This window comes from Berghia stephanieae, chromosome 3, assembly GCF_034508935.2.
Source record: "Berghia stephanieae isolate SIO BIC M18660-M18661 chromosome 3, UCSD_Bste_1.3, whole genome shotgun sequence".
In the NCBI taxonomy this organism is placed as follows: Eukaryota; Metazoa; Mollusca; class Gastropoda; order Nudibranchia; family Aeolidiidae; genus Berghia; species Berghia stephanieae.
The window spans coordinates 3,459,556-3,478,890 of NC_088362.1; the positions used below are offsets into that span (position 1 = coordinate 3,459,556).

General features: G+C 35.4%; 1 protein-coding gene across 4 annotated transcripts in view; it reads left to right on the plus strand.

The window, feature by feature from the left end:
- LOC144967034 (beta-taxilin-like) overlaps window positions 1-13,511 on the plus strand; it is a 25,356-nt gene extending 11,845 nt beyond the window's left edge. The window contains exons 3-14 of one of the 4 annotated variants that reach the window (XM_078903788.1): window positions 1,105-1,225; window positions 1,539-1,752; window positions 2,872-3,011; window positions 3,609-3,719; window positions 5,097-5,162; window positions 6,189-6,317; window positions 7,042-7,152; window positions 7,701-7,754; window positions 8,199-8,291; window positions 10,143-10,238; window positions 11,167-11,287; window positions 12,594-13,511. In XM_078903788.1, coding sequence (XP_078759914.1) covers window positions 1,105-1,225; window positions 1,539-1,752; window positions 2,872-3,011; window positions 3,609-3,719; window positions 5,097-5,162; window positions 6,189-6,317; window positions 7,042-7,152; window positions 7,701-7,754; window positions 8,199-8,291; window positions 10,143-10,238; window positions 11,167-11,287; window positions 12,594-13,003 — 1,666 coding nt within the window. In that variant the 3' untranslated portion in view covers window positions 13,004-13,511. Of the gene's footprint in view, window positions 1-1,104; window positions 1,226-1,269; window positions 1,283-1,330; window positions 1,340-1,538; window positions 1,753-2,871; window positions 3,012-3,608; window positions 3,720-5,096; window positions 5,163-6,188; window positions 6,318-7,041; window positions 7,153-7,700; window positions 7,755-8,198; window positions 8,292-10,142; window positions 10,239-11,166; window positions 11,288-12,593 lie in introns of those variants that run through there. The other 3 variants (XM_078903789.1, XM_078903791.1, XM_078903790.1) reach the window with 3 other exon arrangements.
- Window positions 13,512-19,335: the final 5,824 nt, after the last annotated feature.

The following is a 19,335-nucleotide window of genomic DNA, read 5'->3' on the forward strand; positions in this document are numbered from 1 at the left end:
ACTGTACCTTTTTCTGAGAGATAATATTTTTTCTTTGTAAATCACCTTTCCGTTGTGTACATAATTGTTATTGGTTTTGAATGTATTGTAGTTTGTAAACATTTTAGTGTCTCCTTCAAAGCGATGCCCTTTGCTTGTGCCTGGACGGGACTAAGGTAATGAAATGTCCAAATAGCACATTGGTGGATTGTTAATGGAATCTTCAATCCGCTATTTGAACCAGTCTAATTTGTCTTGCTTTTTTTTCTTACTTTGTTGCTTGATCAAAAAATTTTAACTTCGGAGCTGCAACTTTTCCTCTGTCATTTCCATATTTACTTGCACTGAAATGACCTAATAGTGTCGCAATACTCTTCAACAGTCGTAGCGTCACTTCCTTCCTAATGACGCATGGTAACTTAGTAACACTGGCTCTCAACTATCGGAACAATGGTGGACGCCCGTATGAAATATTTCTCCGGCGAGCGTAAAAGCGTATCCAGAGGAAAAAAAAAACATAAATTTGATCATGTTTTGACTTTTACACATTCTGATCACAAGGCATATGAAAAGTTCTAGCCAGCATGAAAAATAAAAAGTACAGATTTTCTTTGTTTATAACCAAGATGGCCGCCTTTGCCGGGCAGCGTGACATCAGACTACTGAATCCAATTACCATAAAGCCCCTAAAAACAAAAACAAAAACAAAGTTTTATATCTCTAAATCTTGATTCCACCAGCACCACCAGAGGACAGATTCAAACTCTCCAAGGAAAGGTGTTCTCTAAACCTTAGGCAGAACTTTTTCTCAGTTCGGGTAGTCAACAAATGGAACTGCCTGCCTGCAACAGTTGTCAACGCCCCTTCATTCCAGGCATTCAAGTGCCGTCTTGATGCTCATTGTGAAACAGAAAAATACTGTTTGTAAAGTTAAATTCAGACACCTCCTTCCACTATGTAGCATGCCCAGTTTTGAGAGACGTGAATCAAATACGTTCACGAATGCACAAGAGCAGATAAAAGGCTGTAAAAGCCTACATAAATCTGGATTTATATCATATCATGTCATATCTTATCTGTAATCTTTTTTTTATTGTACATTTTATTTGTTCATCTTACATTAAGGCAACCAGGTAGCAATCCAATGGAAGAAATTGATGATGCAGAGGAGGAATCGAAGCCACTCGTTGTCCCAAGCAATACGCCAATCACGAGTGATTCAGGACATAACTCTCCTACAATGGAGGTAATTTTTAAAGTAATTCCCTTGTTCTCAAAACATTGTAACTCTCCTACAATGGAGGTAATTTTTAAAGTAATTCCCTTGTTCTCAAAACATTGTAAATCTCCTACAATGGAGGTAATTTTTAAACTTTGCAAAAGTGTTGTTCTCAAAACATTGAAAATTTATATCTATTAAATGTGTTCTGAAAAGAAACAATATAATCTATCCGATTTTTAAAATTTTCAGAAGTTGTCATGAGGGCTTTATGTTACATTGCTGTTTTTTGTTTTATTTTAACCTATTTATTTTATTCTTTTAAAAACGTTTTTTTCAGAGTTCTAATGCCGGATCGAGTGATGATGGACAAAAAGAAAAGTCAGAGGAAAAATCTACAGACAAATCAGAGGAAAAGCCATCAGAGAAGTCGTCTAGCTCAGCCACTGCCAATGCTGCTCCAGTCAAGGAAACATCCAGGAATGGAACGAAAGAAAGTAAGAAAGATAAGAGCTCCAGTGGGAAAAACAAGAAAAAGGAAGACAAAGGCATTGGTGAGTTTATAACATAAAATAGAATCAGACTTGCCTTCTTGAAATTAAAAAAGATTCTTAGCTTTATAAGTGAAAATAAAAGTTACTACTCATATGTAATTTATAAATTAACATAATGGTATCATGAGCATTGAAGTATGCTTTTTAAAAAGTTTCTTTTAACAAGTAGTAATGAAGTAGGAATGTTAATTAATTTTGTTATGATATAGTTATAGGAGCCAAATATTCTGAACTGTAGACTTAAATAATAATGTGAAATTGAATGTAAGCTTCAATTTAATTACAAAAACAGATCAAATGAACGTTTCGGGTTTCCCGTTTATCAACAAAACAGGATGAATGAAACACTACAGATGAATGAGATGATGTAGTAGTGGTAGTACCACATTATCTCATTCATCTGTAGTGTTTCATTCATCCTGTTTTGATGAAAGGGGAAACCTGAAACGTTCATTTGATCTGTTTTTGTAATTAAATTGAAGCTTACATTCAATTTCACATTATTATTTATAGCTTCGAGCAGCAACATTTACATTTAACAGTAGACAGGACAACTGTATAACATACTCATTTTGCATCAATTTTTTTTTCTTCAACAAAATGATATGTGACCCATCGTTTCAAGGCAATATTATGTTGGGATGAACTCGGTGCTGGAATTTAAATGTATAGCCACAAATATGAAACTTGAGGTTCATTTCTATTCATTATCCTGGTGAGTAAATACAATTTCTGACATTGCAAAATTACTCAAGTTGTATTTCTTTTCATTGGGAGTTCACTGCTAAATACCAAAAAAAAAAAAAAAAAAAAAAAATACAATATCCCTTGAAGTAAAATGGTGACCCTCATAGGATGGAGGTGGATAGGACATGTCTTAAGAATGCCGAACAACAGGCTCCCCTCGTATGGCCGTATTCTCCTTGAGGACAGATGCTAATAGATCAAGTAGGTCAAATCACCTTTAGGAGTCTGGTCTGGTTCATCCCGGCATAATACTGTTTTTTAGATGGTGATATATTTTTTAAGTTATTCAATTGGGTTTTCTCTCTCAATCATTAATATTTAGCACTAGCTCATGGAATAAAATTTTATATATTTCTTTAATGCATATACCAGAATACATCTTGCGTGCTCTGAACAGCCTTCAAACCCCAGAGGAAAAATTAGCTGCCTTGTGTAAACGTTATGCTGATATGCACGAGGAGCACAGAGTGTTACAGACTTCCTTCAAGACTCAACAAAGAACAATGACTATGGTAAGTTGAGAGTGATCCTACCTCTTTTTGTTGGATGTTGTCAACTGGCATAAAATAAAGTTTGAAATGATTTTATTTTTGTTACATGGAATTGGTTTTTTAGGGATTTCAAACCTTTTATTTGTACATTTGAGTGTTATAAAATTGCTTTATTTACGATGTACAAATAAGCAGTCAAGAGTCGAGTTAGTGAGGCTGTGTAGTCTTTTGTGGTATGACACTCAGCTTGTGACCTGAAGATACCTGGTTCGAGTACCAGTGCTGAAAAGTTGAGTCCTTGGAATAATCTGTATACTGGCATTCTTTCCTCATGTGTAAAATGAGAACCTGGCTGGTAACAGCATTTTTCCTATCAAAACAAAAAAGAAAACTGTAAAAGAGTGCCTTACAGGTGCTTATGTCTGGTCTTGCATGTAAAGGGTTGCTGTTGGATTACGACCCCTTGTAAAGTGCTTTGAGCTCGTTTAGTAGATATTGCACTTTTAAAAAGCTGAGGGATTTTTAAAAAATATTTTGAATTTTAAGGATTTTCTTTACTCTTCACATTTCATTGGTTTCACTCATTTGTTTTTCCATTCTTCCCATTCTCTACTTTAGTTGATGCGAGAGAAAGACCAGGTCCAGTCAGATCACGCCAAGGCTGTCATTGCGAAGAGCAAACTAGAGTCTTTGTGCCGGGAACTGCAAAAACAGAACAAGCTCATTAAGGTAAGGATAAGTCGACAAGTATTCTGTGTTCACGTAGAATGGAAGTAGAATTTAAGTGGGGCAGCGTGGCTCAGCGGTACAGCCTTATTTCCTACCCGAAAGGTTCAGAGTTCAATCACCCGCCGCTGCGTTGTGTGGCCTTGAGCAAGTCACCTTGTCCTAGCTCACTTTGCGGCGCTGCTTAGCGGCTGACGTCTGGGCTATTCCAGTCTTCCCTTGGAATAGACCCTAAAGACAAATTTCCCCTTGGGGATGAATAAAGGGAATTTTATTTTATTTATTTATTCTATGATTTGTTTGAAGATTTGTACAAACCCAAAGTGGGAGATAAATGAAAGAATAAACTCATAAATGCTGATATCACTTAGGATAATGGAATTCTCTGGGGCTTTAGTTTCTTTGAGCAAATAGCAAATAGTAAATAATGAATTTATATAGCGCCTAAACATCCACGTTAATCGTGCTCTGTGGTGCTTTACATTTAAAAAATGTTTAAAAACAACAAAATTAAAAATCACGACACTACATGATACATAATAAGCATGAATACAGAAACAAAATCTAAGCAACATCTATTTCATAAAAAATAATCCTCACGGAACAACTCAGTCTTCAGACATTTCCTGAAAGATAATAAATTTTCACACGACTTTGTCCGAGGACTGAGTACGTTCCATAGGCGTGGAGCTATGGATGAATTGGCAAATGTAAATGATCTAAGAGTCCCCTAAAAATGCTTTCTGTGAATAAGAGCATTAGGAACAGATAGTAGAAAGAATCAAGTTTAGTGTAAAATCAGATTCATTTTTAGAAATAAGACGAGAGTGGTTGAATTCTTGATTACTGGCCAAACAATAGTATATTTGTGACCTACCGCTTCAAAGTGATGTTATATCATATATTATGCCGGGGTCGTTTAGCTTCAAAGTGATGTTATATCAAATATTATGTCGGGGTTGTTTAGCTTCAAAGTGATGTTATATCATATATTATGTCGGGGTCGTTTAAATGTTAAAAATTAACATTGTTGTCATAAGTATGAAACTTGCATCAAGTTGATATATTTTATTGAAAAGTGATATAGTTGCTTAAAGTGACAAAATATAAAAACTGAATTTTTGAATATTTTAACTTGAATTTAGCTAAGCCTGACATAATACCAGTTTTAAGCAGTGGGTTACACGTGGAGAATGCATGCTTAAGAATTTCTCCTTCTCAACAGCTTACAAAAACTTAGAGACAGACTGAATTGCAAAAGATCTGAATTTTTCTATTTCAACTTTTCAAATTTTGTAGTAAAACAAAATTGTTTTGTTTTTTTAAAATTTAAAATTAAAAAAAAAAATTATCTGTCTTATTAATTGATGGCATTCACAGGACGAAAGTATTCAAAGGGCAAAGGAAGACGATGAGAAAAGGAGAGAAATTTCGGCTAAATTTCAGGTATTCATCAAAACTTTGATATCTCTCTCTCTCTCTCTCTCTCTCTCTCTCTCTCTCTCTCTCTCTCTCTCTCTCTCTCTGTCTCTTTCTCTCTCTCTCTTTCTCTTTGTTGCTTTCTTTCTTTCTTTCTTTTGGTAGAATTGGTAAAATTTAGATGTTTTCAGAATTTTGTATTTAATTGGAAACAAGTCAGTAAGAATTGGAAAGCACCCACTACGAGCTTTCATTAGTTCATCAATTAAAGACAAACAAGATGTTGGGTGGGGTCTTTTGACCTCCCATGGTGTTTTCTGAGTTGCTTTCTTTCTTTGTCTTAGAATGGGATTACTTGGTTTTGTCCTGGCCCTTAATGGGATCTTTAGCTGAGAGGGAAACGTTTTCTGTTTTTGGATATATTCTGTAAACATTTGAGTGTATTCCTCTTAGTGGGGAGCCTGCTGGTGTCAAGATTAGACTTTTAGGTGATCTCAAACTAAGTACATTGGTGGTGTGCTCTGGGAATCTACATTTGTTCCCTATTTGAACTAATTCCCATTTGTCTTACTTTTTCTTGGGTGCTTTGATTGTAATTCTAAATTTTTTTGACTATCCTGTCTGGTCTGACTGGTTTGTGTTGTGTATGTGTGTGTGTGTCTGTCTGTCTGTGTGTGTCTATGTGTGTGTGTGTGTGTCTGTCTGTGTGTGTGTGTCTGTGTCTGTGTCTGTCTGTGTGTGTGTCTGTGTGTGTCTATGTATGTGTGTGTGTGTTGTGTGTGTGTGTGTGTGTATGATGAGTATGTTTCAGCCAAAGTAATTTGTGATTTTAAGTGCTTAGAGTCTGTTGTCTCGGAGTTATAGCGCCATATAAGTTTTCAGCATTATTATTATTATCATCCCATATTCTTCCTTTTTACTGGCACTGATTGGACCTAAATGTTCTGCAAGCGCTGTAAAACCCTTAAAAAAACAAAATAAACAAGGTGGTAGGTTGTAATCATGTTATCTTATAATATTTGTATATTTCGCTTTAATTTCTGTATGACGCAGACCACAATTGGTGAGATTCAGACTCAGATGAACAACAACAATGAACGGAATACAAAACTACAGAAGGAAAACATGGAGCTTGCCGGTCAGCTGAAGAAGTTTGTGGAACAGTACGAAAACAGAGAGAAGGTTTCAATTTTTTTTATTTTAAACAAAATTCTTTTATAAGTATTTAATTGCATCAGGTTTAAAATCTTGATTTGAAAAAAGAATTGATGGAAACAATAATAATAACAGTGTACTTTATTCATCCAAAAGGAAATTTTTGAAACATTTTAAAACATTTTCAAAAAAATTATTTTCCTGTTTTATAAAAAAAACAGTTGAAGATGAGCATGGGTTTTGAAAAACACGAGAGAATATAAATGTCAAAATTTAGGACCTTAACTAATTATTAATAGATATAGTCATGGCTAAATGCAGGTTCCTTCATTTTTCGGTATGATATTTAATTAAAAGAAATTAAACGCTGTGTTTGTGTATGTTTGTTGTGCGGCTATGTGGTCTAGTGGTATAACACTCGCTTTCGGATCGGAAGGTCCTGGGTTCGAGCCTCGCACTCGGCGCATAGTTGAGTCCTTGGAAAAGGCTCTTTACTCACATTCTCAAGTGTAAAATGAGTACCTGGGCGTTAACAGCAGTGTCTTTGTCCAAAAAATTGTAATACCGTCTAACAGGCGGCATGTCCCGTCCTACATGTTAAATGTTGCTGTGGACCAGGGACCCCTTGTAAAGCACTTCGAGCACGTTTAGTGGATATTGCGCTATATAAAGCTCAATTTAAATTAAGCTCAATTTATGTTATCTGTTTGTGACGGGTTGTTTGATAGCTTTATACTATTTATTTTGACAGAAAATGAAACAGCACAGGGATCTTGAGCAACAGGTGGCAGAAGCAAGACTTGTCCAGGCTAGAGCTCTTCTAAAAGAAGAGCAAGAAAAAAATGCCAAGGAAAAAGAATTGGTGCGTAATTGTAGTCTTATTTTCTTTTTTTGGGCTCCTTTCAATATATATATATATTTTTTTTTGTTATTAGGTTTTGAATAACAAATCATTACAGTCTTATGTGCGTTATACAAACCTGCCGAAATTTACGATTTTTTCGTAATTTTACAAATTTTAGACAAATTTCTGAGTCAATTATGGAATTGTATGAAAATTACGAATTTTTTATTCTCAGTAATACTCAAATAATGATAAAAAGAACTACTACTACTAATACTACTTCTATTAATACTATAATAATTATAGTGATTATGATGATGGTAATAATAATAACAGTGATAAAGTATTTCTACAGCGCATGAGCATGACGATGTAATGTTGAAGTGATCATAAATGTTAAATTGTGGGTGTTCATACACAATTTCAGAAATGACTAATTTCCTTGTCAAATTACTAAAAATTGACATAAAAATTGCGAAAATTGAAGTTTTTAATTCTGATTATACCTTGACAAACGTGATTATTTACTAATTTTCTTTTTTTTTCTTACTTTTTTTTTACCCCAGCTTTTGATGAAAGCAACAGAATCAGCTAAAAAAGTGAATCTCTTAGAAGCACAGGTATTCCATTAATTTCTCTCTCTCTTTTCTTCCTTCCTGCCTTTCTTACCTTTTTTTCTGCTTCCTTTCTTTCTCTCGCATGTTCCAGTTGTAGAGACTTATAGATAGTATGCGCTCGGCTAAGGAGTTCACAACATTGCCATCCAGAAGTATAACGGACCAACACACAAAACTGTGCCTATCCATGAACATTTATAGTTAATACAGTTAATACAGTTTAGTGAGAATTACTCATAAACGCGGATGGCAAAAAACAATAACAAAGACCTGAGTGACGTCATCTTCGAACTATCTATAGCTTGTACGCCCAGAAAAAATTAACTTAGATCCAAAATGCATTATATTGCCTCAAACATCTGTAGAGATATGATTACAAATTTCCCATCTTCTCTGAAACCACAGTTTTCAAATTCTGTTTTTTTTTAAATTCTCTCGATATTTCAGGTCACAATGTTCAAAGAAAGATACGATGAGTTTGAGAGTCTTCATGCCAGAAGTAACGACACTTTCCAAAAGTATAAGAAAGAAATGGACAAGGCAAGTCTCTTTCTATTTTGTTCAAGCTTCAAGTCTATTTCTGTTAAATCACAGAGTGGTATGAATGATTCCACGGTTTATTTGTTATTAAAAAATTGAGCTTTATATAGAGCAATATCCACTGCATGTGCTCAAAGCACTTTACAAGGGGTCCCTGGTCAACAGCAACTTTTAACATGTAGGACGGGACATAACGCCTGTTAGGTGATATTACAATTTTTCGGACAAAGACAACGCTGTTAACGGCCAGGTACTCATTTTACACCTGAGTGCGGTGAGAGAGAATGAGCAAAGAGCCTTTTCCAAGGACTCAACTATGCGCCGAGTGCAAGGCTCGAACCCAGGACCTTACGATCCGAAAGCGAGTGTCATACCACTAGACCACATAGCCGCACACGTTTAATAAGTTCAATTGTGCTTATTAATGTGTTCAGTGAACGATATCATTGTCCAGGCCAAAAGTAAGGGATAAAGAGGGGGGAAATAATGTGAATCGAAAATCTGGATGTAGCATGTTTTGTGTTTTGACAACGCCAAGTTACAACAGGTGTAGTCTGTACATGGTTTCCAGTTTTCCGATTCATGCCGGAATTCCGGTTTCGCGATATCTCGAAGTCAAATACCTCCGGTTCCAGTGTTTTGAGTAAAATAACCTAATAGCATTGGTAAAAATTCGAAAACGTGATTCAGCTACCTTTTCATATAATGGAGGTAGATTCGTGAAACCTGAACTCTCTTTGCTGTGTAATCATTTAATAATGGTATTAAAACGGTGATGAAATAAGATTAAAGTTTAGGCCGCATTTTCAGTTGGAACGTTTTCAGGTTTGGCAAAGTGTCGAGATTTTAGTTTCAGGTTTCAGCACTTCTTCCTGCTGGCATCCATGAGTCAGTAATAGGATGGTGATGGTGACAATGACAGCAAAATTTGGCCTTGGGTGTATGTACTGTAGAGAGTCTCTTTGCCAAGTCACAACAGGTGTAGTCAGTAACAGGATGGTGATGGTGACAATGACAGCAAAATTTGGCCTTGGGTGTATGTACGCTAGAGAGTCTCTTTGCCTCTACTACAGCTATCAACTTGGATGTGAATTAGTACCAGATATAGGCAGTTACAGATTGTCATTTTAAAAAACAAGCCTGTCAGAGATTTGATGTATAATATGAAATGAACATTTGTTATATATTTGGGAAAATATGCAGCATGTCAATTAATAGTAATAATAATAATAACAATAATAATAATAATAATAATAATAATAATAATAATAATAATAAATCTTTATTGTCCTCAAAAAATTGGCAATTTGTCATTTGGTTACACATTTATAACAATACAATATTGACATATGCACACTAGTAACACCGTAGTCATCGAAAAGCATATATTGAGCATAGTTAAATTCAGAAAATGCTCATTATAGAAATACACATTTGTATATGTATTTTTAAAAATCTCTAATATCCTCTTTTTAATAAAATAATGCTTTACTAATAGCATATTTTAATAGACTATTTGACTATTCACTATTTTATATCAATTTCTATTGATAGGGGGGCAGTTCAAGGCCATGATCTTTGCTTTGTTTCCCTGGATGTAACCTGGTAGCACCAAATTGACTCCCATTCAATGCACTGGGATATTTCAGTGTTCCCTTAAAATATTCCTCATGTTTCTCATGTCCTTAAGTTAGCTTGGGGTTTTTATGATCATAGAGACCTCTCATACCACCTATTATGAAGTCTCACATTAAAGATGTGGTTGCAGGAAATAGGAACACTGTAAAGACTCATACTCACTACTTGGAATCATTTAATCATTGCTTTATCAACCATTTTCCTATATTAAAGATGACGAAACGCATCAAGAGATTAGAGAAAGATGGCTTAGCCTGGAAATCCAAATGGGAGGAAACCAACAAATCCCTTGTAGAAGCCATTGAAGCAGTAAGTACCTCGTTCACTTCGTCGCAAATGTTTCAATTTAATACACTTAGTCGCAAATGATTCAGTTTTATACACTTAGTCGCAAATGATTCAGTTTAATACACTTCAACACCCAGTTTTTTTTTTTTACAGTTTTAATATTAAAATAAAAAATTCTTTTCCTTCTTTTTTTTAGCCTCTCTCTTTCCAAACAAGCAGATATATCAAGACACTAGTGAACAATGTATGTTTAAATCACATAAGCTTTCCTGTGTGAAAGGGAAAGCATTCCTGATTTGACAGTGCTATTCAGATTTTACTGATTGCATCTACACCAAATAATATTACAGGATATTTGAATGGCCCTTACAATTTACAATTATGCAATATGATGAAAATTTACTGCCATTGAAAAATACAGTTCAAGCCGCTTAATTGCAACAGCACTATTGCCCAGAATTTGTTCCAATTGAGTGGCGTTCCAATTAACAAATTCCACAAGTTGCTTTCATAATTAGAAACAATCTATCAAGACTACATGTTTGTCTATTGTGGTAAATATGACAACAGCAGTACGGAGCATCCTTTCAATTAAATTATGCACAAATTTTGTCACCAATAGATCAGCCCAATTAAGGGGCTCTTTCCTTAAAGCTGCATTCAAATGGATGTGTGCACAAAAATGTTTTTAATGATGTTTTACAATTTTGTGCGCCAAGAACTGTTTTGTCAATGGGATTGGGAGCTATACAAATAAACTTTATTATTATTCCAGTTATAGGTTTCAACTGCACTTCAATATTCCTACTTCTGTAAAGATGCTGATAAATACCTCAATTTATTGGTGTTCTTAAACTTATCGCCTATATATATATCGCCTACTTCGGGAAGATGTGTCATACAATATTATACCTTTGAATTTCCACATTTTCATTGTTCTTTCAACCAGAGAAGTAATTCTGAGAAGGAAACAGCCGTTTATGTTCAGAAAACCAAGAAACTGGAGTCCTTATGCAGAGCACTCCAAGCAGAGTTGCATAAAGATAAAGTGTCAGAATCTTCAGTCAAGAGTAAGTTTTTGCTTAATTAACTCTGGAAAGTAATTTTTTTTCTGTCATAATTACTATTACATATACTCTTACTAATAGACTACGGTCAAAACATACAAGACCAGCTGCCAACATGCACAAATGGGGGCTCCAAGAATCACCAACATGCCCAAAGTACAACCAAGCACCACAAGATGCAAACCACCTCGTACTAGATTGCCCAGAGACAAAACTTGACGGGGGATTTGAAACCATCAACAAATGTGATGATGACTTCTGAACCTGGATTGATACCTTGAACATAGAAGTGTAGCCGAACGATACTACTACTAGCAAAGAGGTTTTGCAGATCATAAGTAGAACGCATCGCGCAATATGTACTATCTATCACATGATCAGTCTCATTATATGTTAAAATAATGCCGTTATGCAATTTTATATGGTCACGAAAATGTTTACATTGTGGAATTCAATCAAAAATCGCATAGCGGCTCTATTTTTTTTACGTATATTGAGAATGATCATGTGACTGATAAGTGACGCGTGATACGTAGGATTTGCTAAACCCCTCTAGTGTTTGGACAAAGGAATTACCCCTGCTGCACAACTGCAGTTAGAAACGCTTGTTTTAGTTTTGGCGGCCGATCAGTTGGTAGGATGGAAGGTGAAGATGGACGTCGGCAGGCAAAAAAGGACAGCTTTGGTTGAATCAGTTAAACATTTAACATGAGAAATCTTTTTGGGACTAGCCACCAGAAAACGGCTTCCCGTTTTCTATTCCATTTTTTGCCAGACTAGTACTATTATTACATGGGTACTAGATATTTAGGCAGCGATCAGGGATGCCAAATGTCCGTTTATTCCGGCTCTTCTGGGTCTTTTCTTTACACTGTAGCTGGGTGGGGTTTCCGACCTCTCATAGTGGGCAGGGAGGTACATACTGCATCTTCTATATCCCTATTTCTGTTTTCCAACTTGCTTTCTGTCTTTCTTGGAATGAGATTACTTGGTTTTGTCCTGGCCCTGGCTGGGAGGGAAACAGTCAAATGTATAGTTAGTTTTGGGAGATGATATGTTTTTCATTGTAAATCATCTCTCTGTTATGTACTGTATTATTTTTCCTTTTACATATGTATGATTTGTAAACAAATGTCAACTAGAATATTTCGACTGCCATCTGCATAATCTATTTTGACTTGACCTCAAGAACTTGGGTCATGGGGTAGGGTTTTTACCCGTATTCTCTCTAATAAGGGTGTGATAATATAATTAGAAAACATTTTTTGACCCATTAAAACATGTTTTATGTCTTTTTGTTTCTTTTTAGCCATTTCCTCTGACTCTTCTCCAGTCGATGAGGTTCCCCCCAACTCCCCAGAAATGTCAGCATCAGGCCAGGCTAGTCCTGGCAGCTCCACGCCAGCCCAGGTTAATGATGTAGCTTCCTCATCTGTGTCAGATACTGCTTCTGAAACTCCTGATGATATGAAGAGAGGGGAGGGTGACGGTCAGCCGACCGTTAACACATCAGATTCAACAACAAATCAAACACTCCCCAATGATACAACAGAGTCAACCAGTTCAAAGAATAAGTCAGAGACATGCGATCAACAGAGTAGTGAAGAAGTAAGTCCTGTCAAAGCTGAGGCACAGGAATCTGAGTCATCATCATTATCATCGTCGTCATCAGCACAGTGTCCACAGAGCTCCAACTCGACAGATGAAGTGGAAAGTTAAAGGGTTGAATCGTGGCCTTCGTAAAGTTATGGCCTGATACTAACCAAAAAATGACGTCAAAATGCCAGTCTTTTGCCACAAAAGAAAACAAATCGTGAGTTGTATTCAATAGTTCAACCAATGAAATAACTTGTTTCCATGAGCTCTACTAACGACAACTCACTAAGCGGTGCAAAAAACAAATAATGACGTCAAAATGCCAGTCCTTTTGGATTTCAGTATCAGGCTATAACATAACAATGGCTACGGTTGAATCCTCGGATAATCTTTTATGATTTACACATGTAAAATGTACAGGGTGATATGAATATTTTCATCATTTTACCATGCTTGCTCTTTTTTGCCCCCTATGTCTGTCTAATCATGAGAACATGTGGTAAATCAGAGCAAGGCAATGGAATAATTTACTCTTATTTATGGTTGTAATAAGATTTCCATTTAAGACAGTGTAATTTATCATCCACAGTCTTTCTCATTACAGTCTATTACAGACTGATTTTAAGAAAAAGATGAAAATAATTTTTAGGTATTACAGCAATTATGTAAAAAATTTCGAAAACAATTGGATTCAGTAGTCTGATGTCACGCCGCCCGGCAACGGTGGCCATCTTGGTTCTAAACAAAGAAAATCATTACTTTTTATTCTTCATACTGGCTAGAACTTTTCATATGTCTTGTGATCAGAATGTGTAAAATTCAAAACATGATCAATTTTATGGGTTTTTTCCCCCTCTGGATACGCTTTTATGCTCGCAGAAGAAATATTTCATACGGGCGTCCGCCATTGTTCCGATAGTTTAGAGCCAGTGTTACTAAGTTACCATGCGTCATTAGGAAGGAAGTGACGTTACGACTGTTGAAGAGTATTGCAGTTGAATCTCAAGTATAACATCTATTTATTTAAAATAAAAGAGATTTCTCTATCTAATGTTTTGACTGCAAAATCCAAGCTTGTGTTTTTTTCTTTAAAATCCCCGAAATTCACAGACCTGTGCCTTTATGAGATCCCATTGAGGTGTATATGGAAGATGCTAAAAATAATACTGTGTAAATTTATACATCATGCCAATAAATGGGGGTCGTAATTCTCACCGTATTCTTGTGTAAACAAAGATAGTCACCATTTAATTTGTTACTTAACTTTTCTTTGTCCTGGATATTTTAAAGTTATTTTAAAAAGGATAGGATTGTAGCTAAACTATCGTTAGCTCTCTTAAGTAAGATGACACGTGTGATCTTTTATTAGCCACCAAAATTAAAGATGTAAATGTTTTAGAGAACGTGAAGCAAAATAAAAATTGTCTTAAATTATTTTAATCAACTGCAGTATTATCAGTTAGTCTGGAATGAATAATTATAATAGAACGTTATTGTCCAAAGATATATAAATTCATTTTGGTTCACATTGGTGCCAATATAAAATATGATTAATTATAGTGTGTAGGGCAGATACATGTACACACCCCACACTCATGTAGGTTAGATACACATGCACACACACAACCACACACCCATGCACAATTGACTTCTTGTATATAACTCATAGTGTAGAGGGCATATATACATGTACACACCCCACACTCATGTAGGCGAGATACACATGCAAACACACAACCAATTGTCTCTTGTATATAACTCATCAATCACGTAGAAACAAACATTGACTTCACAGCAGGAAACGATAATAAAACAAATAATCATCAAGATGATGATGATCATCATGACTAGTACGGGGAAAATGATGATGATGATGATGATGGTGGTGGTGGTGGTGATGCTGCTGCTAATGATGGTGATGATCATGATGCAGAGGGCAATGTTTTATTTCATTAAAAGATCATACAAAATCTCAGTTCAACATTTTAAATATTTTTAATTTTTTAATTTTGTCCTGATTTATTTTTAATAGTTATTTTTGCCAGACCAAATGCATTGAGTAATTTCTAAATACAAACTATTTTGAAACATTTCAGGGAGTTTTTACCCTATTCTCAAGGATTAAATATATTTTCAGAATGTATAGTCATATAAAGAATTGAGAATATCTACGCCAAAATCAATTGTTAATTAATTGAGGTGCGTTTAAAGTCAAGGACATGTTCAGTATATTTTAATCACATTGCTTAGATGTCAGTTTTCATCCCAAATCCCAAAGCAGAGAAAGTCAAAATTTGATTATAAATATTTGGATGAAATTGTATTTGTGACACAAAAGTTGTGATATTCTCATACCCATTATTTACACATGTACTTCACCTGACTTTGGGGTTTAAAAACAGATCAATTTGCTGACAATTTGAAGCGAGTCTTTTTTTATTATATTTTTAGCTCCAAGTAAGGTTAATATAATAAATTGACAAAAATAACATGTAAATAATACATGGAATTTGTACATTCATATGTAGAATTTTGATAATTTTTTAGACTCAACAAAGGTAGCATTTTGTCATTGTTAGACTGAACGTAGGTAGAATTTTGGCATTGTTTGACTGAATGTAGGTAGAATTTTGGCATTGTTAGACTGAACGTAGGTAGAATTTTGGCATTGCTAAACTGAACGTAGGTAGAATTTTGGCATTGTTAGACTGAACGTATGTAGAATTTTGGCATTGTTAGACTGAACGTAGGTAGAATTTTGGCATTGTTAGACTGAACGTAGGTAAAATGTTGGCATTGTTAAACTGAACGTAGGTAGAATTTTGGCATTGTTAGACTGAACGTAGGTAGAATTTTGGCATTGTTAGACTGAACGTAGGTAGAATTTTGGCATTGTTAGACTGAACGTAGGTAAAATGTTGGCATTGTTAAACTGAACGTAGGTAGAATTTTGGCATTGTTAGACTGAACGTAGGTAGAATTTTGGCATTGTTAAACTGAACGTAGGTAGAATTTTGGCATTGTTAATTAAACTGAACGATTTTAAGTAAGTAAATTTCTTTGTTGCTGCATAAGCTTTCAAGCTTTCATTAGATTTTACTCATTATTTATCTTATATTTTCCTTCCTCTGTTTGGAACTCTGCTTGGTTGTTATAATTAATATTCTGCTGAACCGATTGTCTCATTGTTGTATATTGTTTTAAGCATATGTTTTAATTTGACTGCAGTGCTGATGGTTTTCCTCGGATCCGCGGTAATCCGCGATTTTTGTGTCAGAGGAATTTCCTCCTTAAAAAATGACATTTTCCTCAATCAAATTTTCTGGCCTTGAGAGATTTGATGTGTAGTGGAACAAACTGGTGCAGCTTCCCCACTATCCAGAAGATAGCTAGAGTAGTTTATCTTCTCAATGGCTCTAAAAGTGGGGGTTAGTGAAGTAAACATGTGGCGTAAGGAAAACCATTCATAACTTTCCTCCTCTTTCCCTTTTTGTCACCATCAGCACTGATACTGTACCTGCTCACGAATTCCTACCAGTCTGTACAGTTATGGGGCTGAGAGTGAAAATATAACTGTCATCTGCATTTTTTGCCTGGGCCCAAACCAAGGGAAGCTACTCTCTACGGATAATGATCCTTTAAAATCTTTGTAACAACGCTATTCATAATGTACCTCCTTAAATGTAATAAATTGTCATTTATTTTTTTTTTTTTCGGTATCGCATGTTAATTTATACTGAAATGCTTAGTTCTCCTCTGCAAATTTTTTGGCAAAATTTGGTCTTTTTGGCAAATTTCTTGGCAAATTTTAGGTCCCAATTTGGCAAAAAATGCAGATGACAGATATAAACAGTTTGAGAGTAAAGAGAATGAATGGCATTCATTTTTCAAGTGAATTTCGTGGGCACAAAACTTTGGAATTCCTGCTCCTTTACTTGCCTGCAGATTTAGAGTTGAATCCTTATTATCAAGTTTACCCTATCCTCCTTTAAAAAACGATAGGGGCTGCCTGAAGCCGGTGATCGTGAAAATACTAACGAAAGAGTGAAAATGGAGAGGCTTCGTATGGGAACAAAACAGACAATGGACGTTTCGGGTACAAACCCTTTGTCAGCACAACAATACACAAATTAACGTGGAAAAGAAATAAAATAAAGTAAAATGCAAAATAACTTGTAAATAACTGCAACCACCATTGAGTACAGACGATACAAGTTATTTTGCATTTTATTTTATTTTATTTCTTTTCCACGTTAATTTGTGTATTTTTGTGCTGATGAAAGGTTTGTACCCGAAACGTCCATTGTCTGTTTTGTTATATGAAACCTCTCCATTTTCACTCTTTCGTTAGTACCTATCCTCCTTTGTATTTTGATCTCTTCCAAGTGACTTCTCTCTCCCATGGTGGGTAGGAGGTCACTACTTGTGTTTTCCCCATATCTGATTTTTGAGTTGCTTTCTGTCTTTGTTATGGAATGGGATCTTTTGGTGTTGTCCTGGCCTTTGCTGGAGTCCTTGGCTGAGAGTGAGAGTGAAAGGGTCAAATGTATAGTGTTAATTTTGGGAGGTGACATTTTTTCCCTCGTAAATCATCTTTCTGTTAAATACTGACAGTTATTTAATTTAATTTAATTTTTTGGATCAAATCTTCTAAACATTAAGAGTGTGTTCATCTTAGTGGGGTCCTGTATTGGTGTCTGTATGAGACATTCTTGTGATCTCAAAATATGTACATTGATGGTTTGCTCTTGGAATCTATATCTAATCCCTATTATTTGAACCAACAATTCCCCTTTGTCTCACTTTTTCCTGAGTGCTTTAATTATAATTCAAGAACTTTTTTTACTATCCCATTTTCTTTATTTTTACTGGTGCTGATGTGACCAAGGTGTGGTGCATGACATGTGGCTTAAAAGATCACATAGGCAATTTTAACTCCAGTTTACAAACTTACAGATATGGGCTGGTCTCATATATATTCAGATTTGGAGTAGTCACTCAATTTCAGTTAAAGTTCTGTTTTCTAATTTTATATGCAACATATCATGTCCAATAATGATTATACATACGTACAATGGGAAAAAAATGCCATTGTATGAAAAGGTTCATTTCAAGAAATAGACTTGACTGGGGACTGAATTTTTAAATGAGCCGTCCGTGTAACTGTTTGGTGATGGTTGGGAAAATGGATGTAAATACGAATAGAGTCGTATATGATATTCTATATATTTTTTTAATAACATAGTGTGTGTTCCTAGCATGTGACCTTTTGTATTGTTTGTTTTGATCCAGTGAAAATTTTTTGATTAAAATGCTAATATTGAATAAATTAATTTGTGTTTTGAAATTTTATTTTCAATTTTATGTGTTTTGAAAGGATGACTGAAGTAAATGTCCCTGAGGCAACAGTGGCATTTCCTTGTGTTCTATGATTTGGAATGTCCCTGAGGCAACAGTGGCATTTCCTTGTGTTCTACGATTTGGAATGTCCCTGAGGCAACAGTGGCATTTCCTTGTGTTCTACGATTTGGAATGTCCCTGAGGCAACAGTGGCATTTCCTTGTGTTCTACGATTTGGAATGTCCCTGAGGCAACAGTGGCATTTCCTTGTGTTATAGGATTTGGAATGTCCCTGAGGCAACAGTGGCATTTCCTTGTGTTCTATGATTTGGAATGTCCCTGAGGCAACAGTGGCATTTCCTTGTGTTCTATGATTTGGAATGTCCCCCAATTTTCAGAAGCCAGGTGTTGGGTGGGGTTCCTGACCTCCCATAGTGGGCAGGGAGGTACATACTGCGTCTTCTATCCCCTTATATTTGTTTTTCAACATGCTTTCTGTCTTTGTCTTGGAATGAGATTACTTGGTTTTGTCCTGGTCCTGGCTAAGAGGGAAACAGTCAAATGTATAGTTAGTGTTGGGAGGTGATATTTTTTTCCTTCTCATCATCTCTCTGTTGTTATGCACTGTATTATGTTTTCTTTATACTACATATGATTTGTAAAACATTTGAGTGTGTTCCTCTTAGCGGGGACCTGTGCTTGTGTCTGGATGAGACTTTTAGTTATCTCAAGCTAAGTGCTTTGATAGTGTGCTCTTGGAATCTACACCCGTTTCTTATTTGAACCAATTCTCCTTTGTCTTACCTTTTCTTGGGTGCTTTAATTGTTATTTTAGAACTTTTGACTATTTCATTTTCTTAATTTTTACTGGCGCTGATATAACCTTAATGTGTTGCAAACGCCGTAAAACTATTAAAAACAAACAAAACAAAACATCAAAAGCCAGGTGACGTCTTTTGACTTCCTGTATTGGCTGGAACAGTCACTTGTTATATCTTCCGTCTATCCCCCTATATATCTGTTTTCCTTGTTGCTTTCTCTCTTTGTCGTGGAATGAGAGTACTTCCGTTTTTGTCCTGGCCCTGACTTGAATCTTTGCCTAAGATATATTAGAT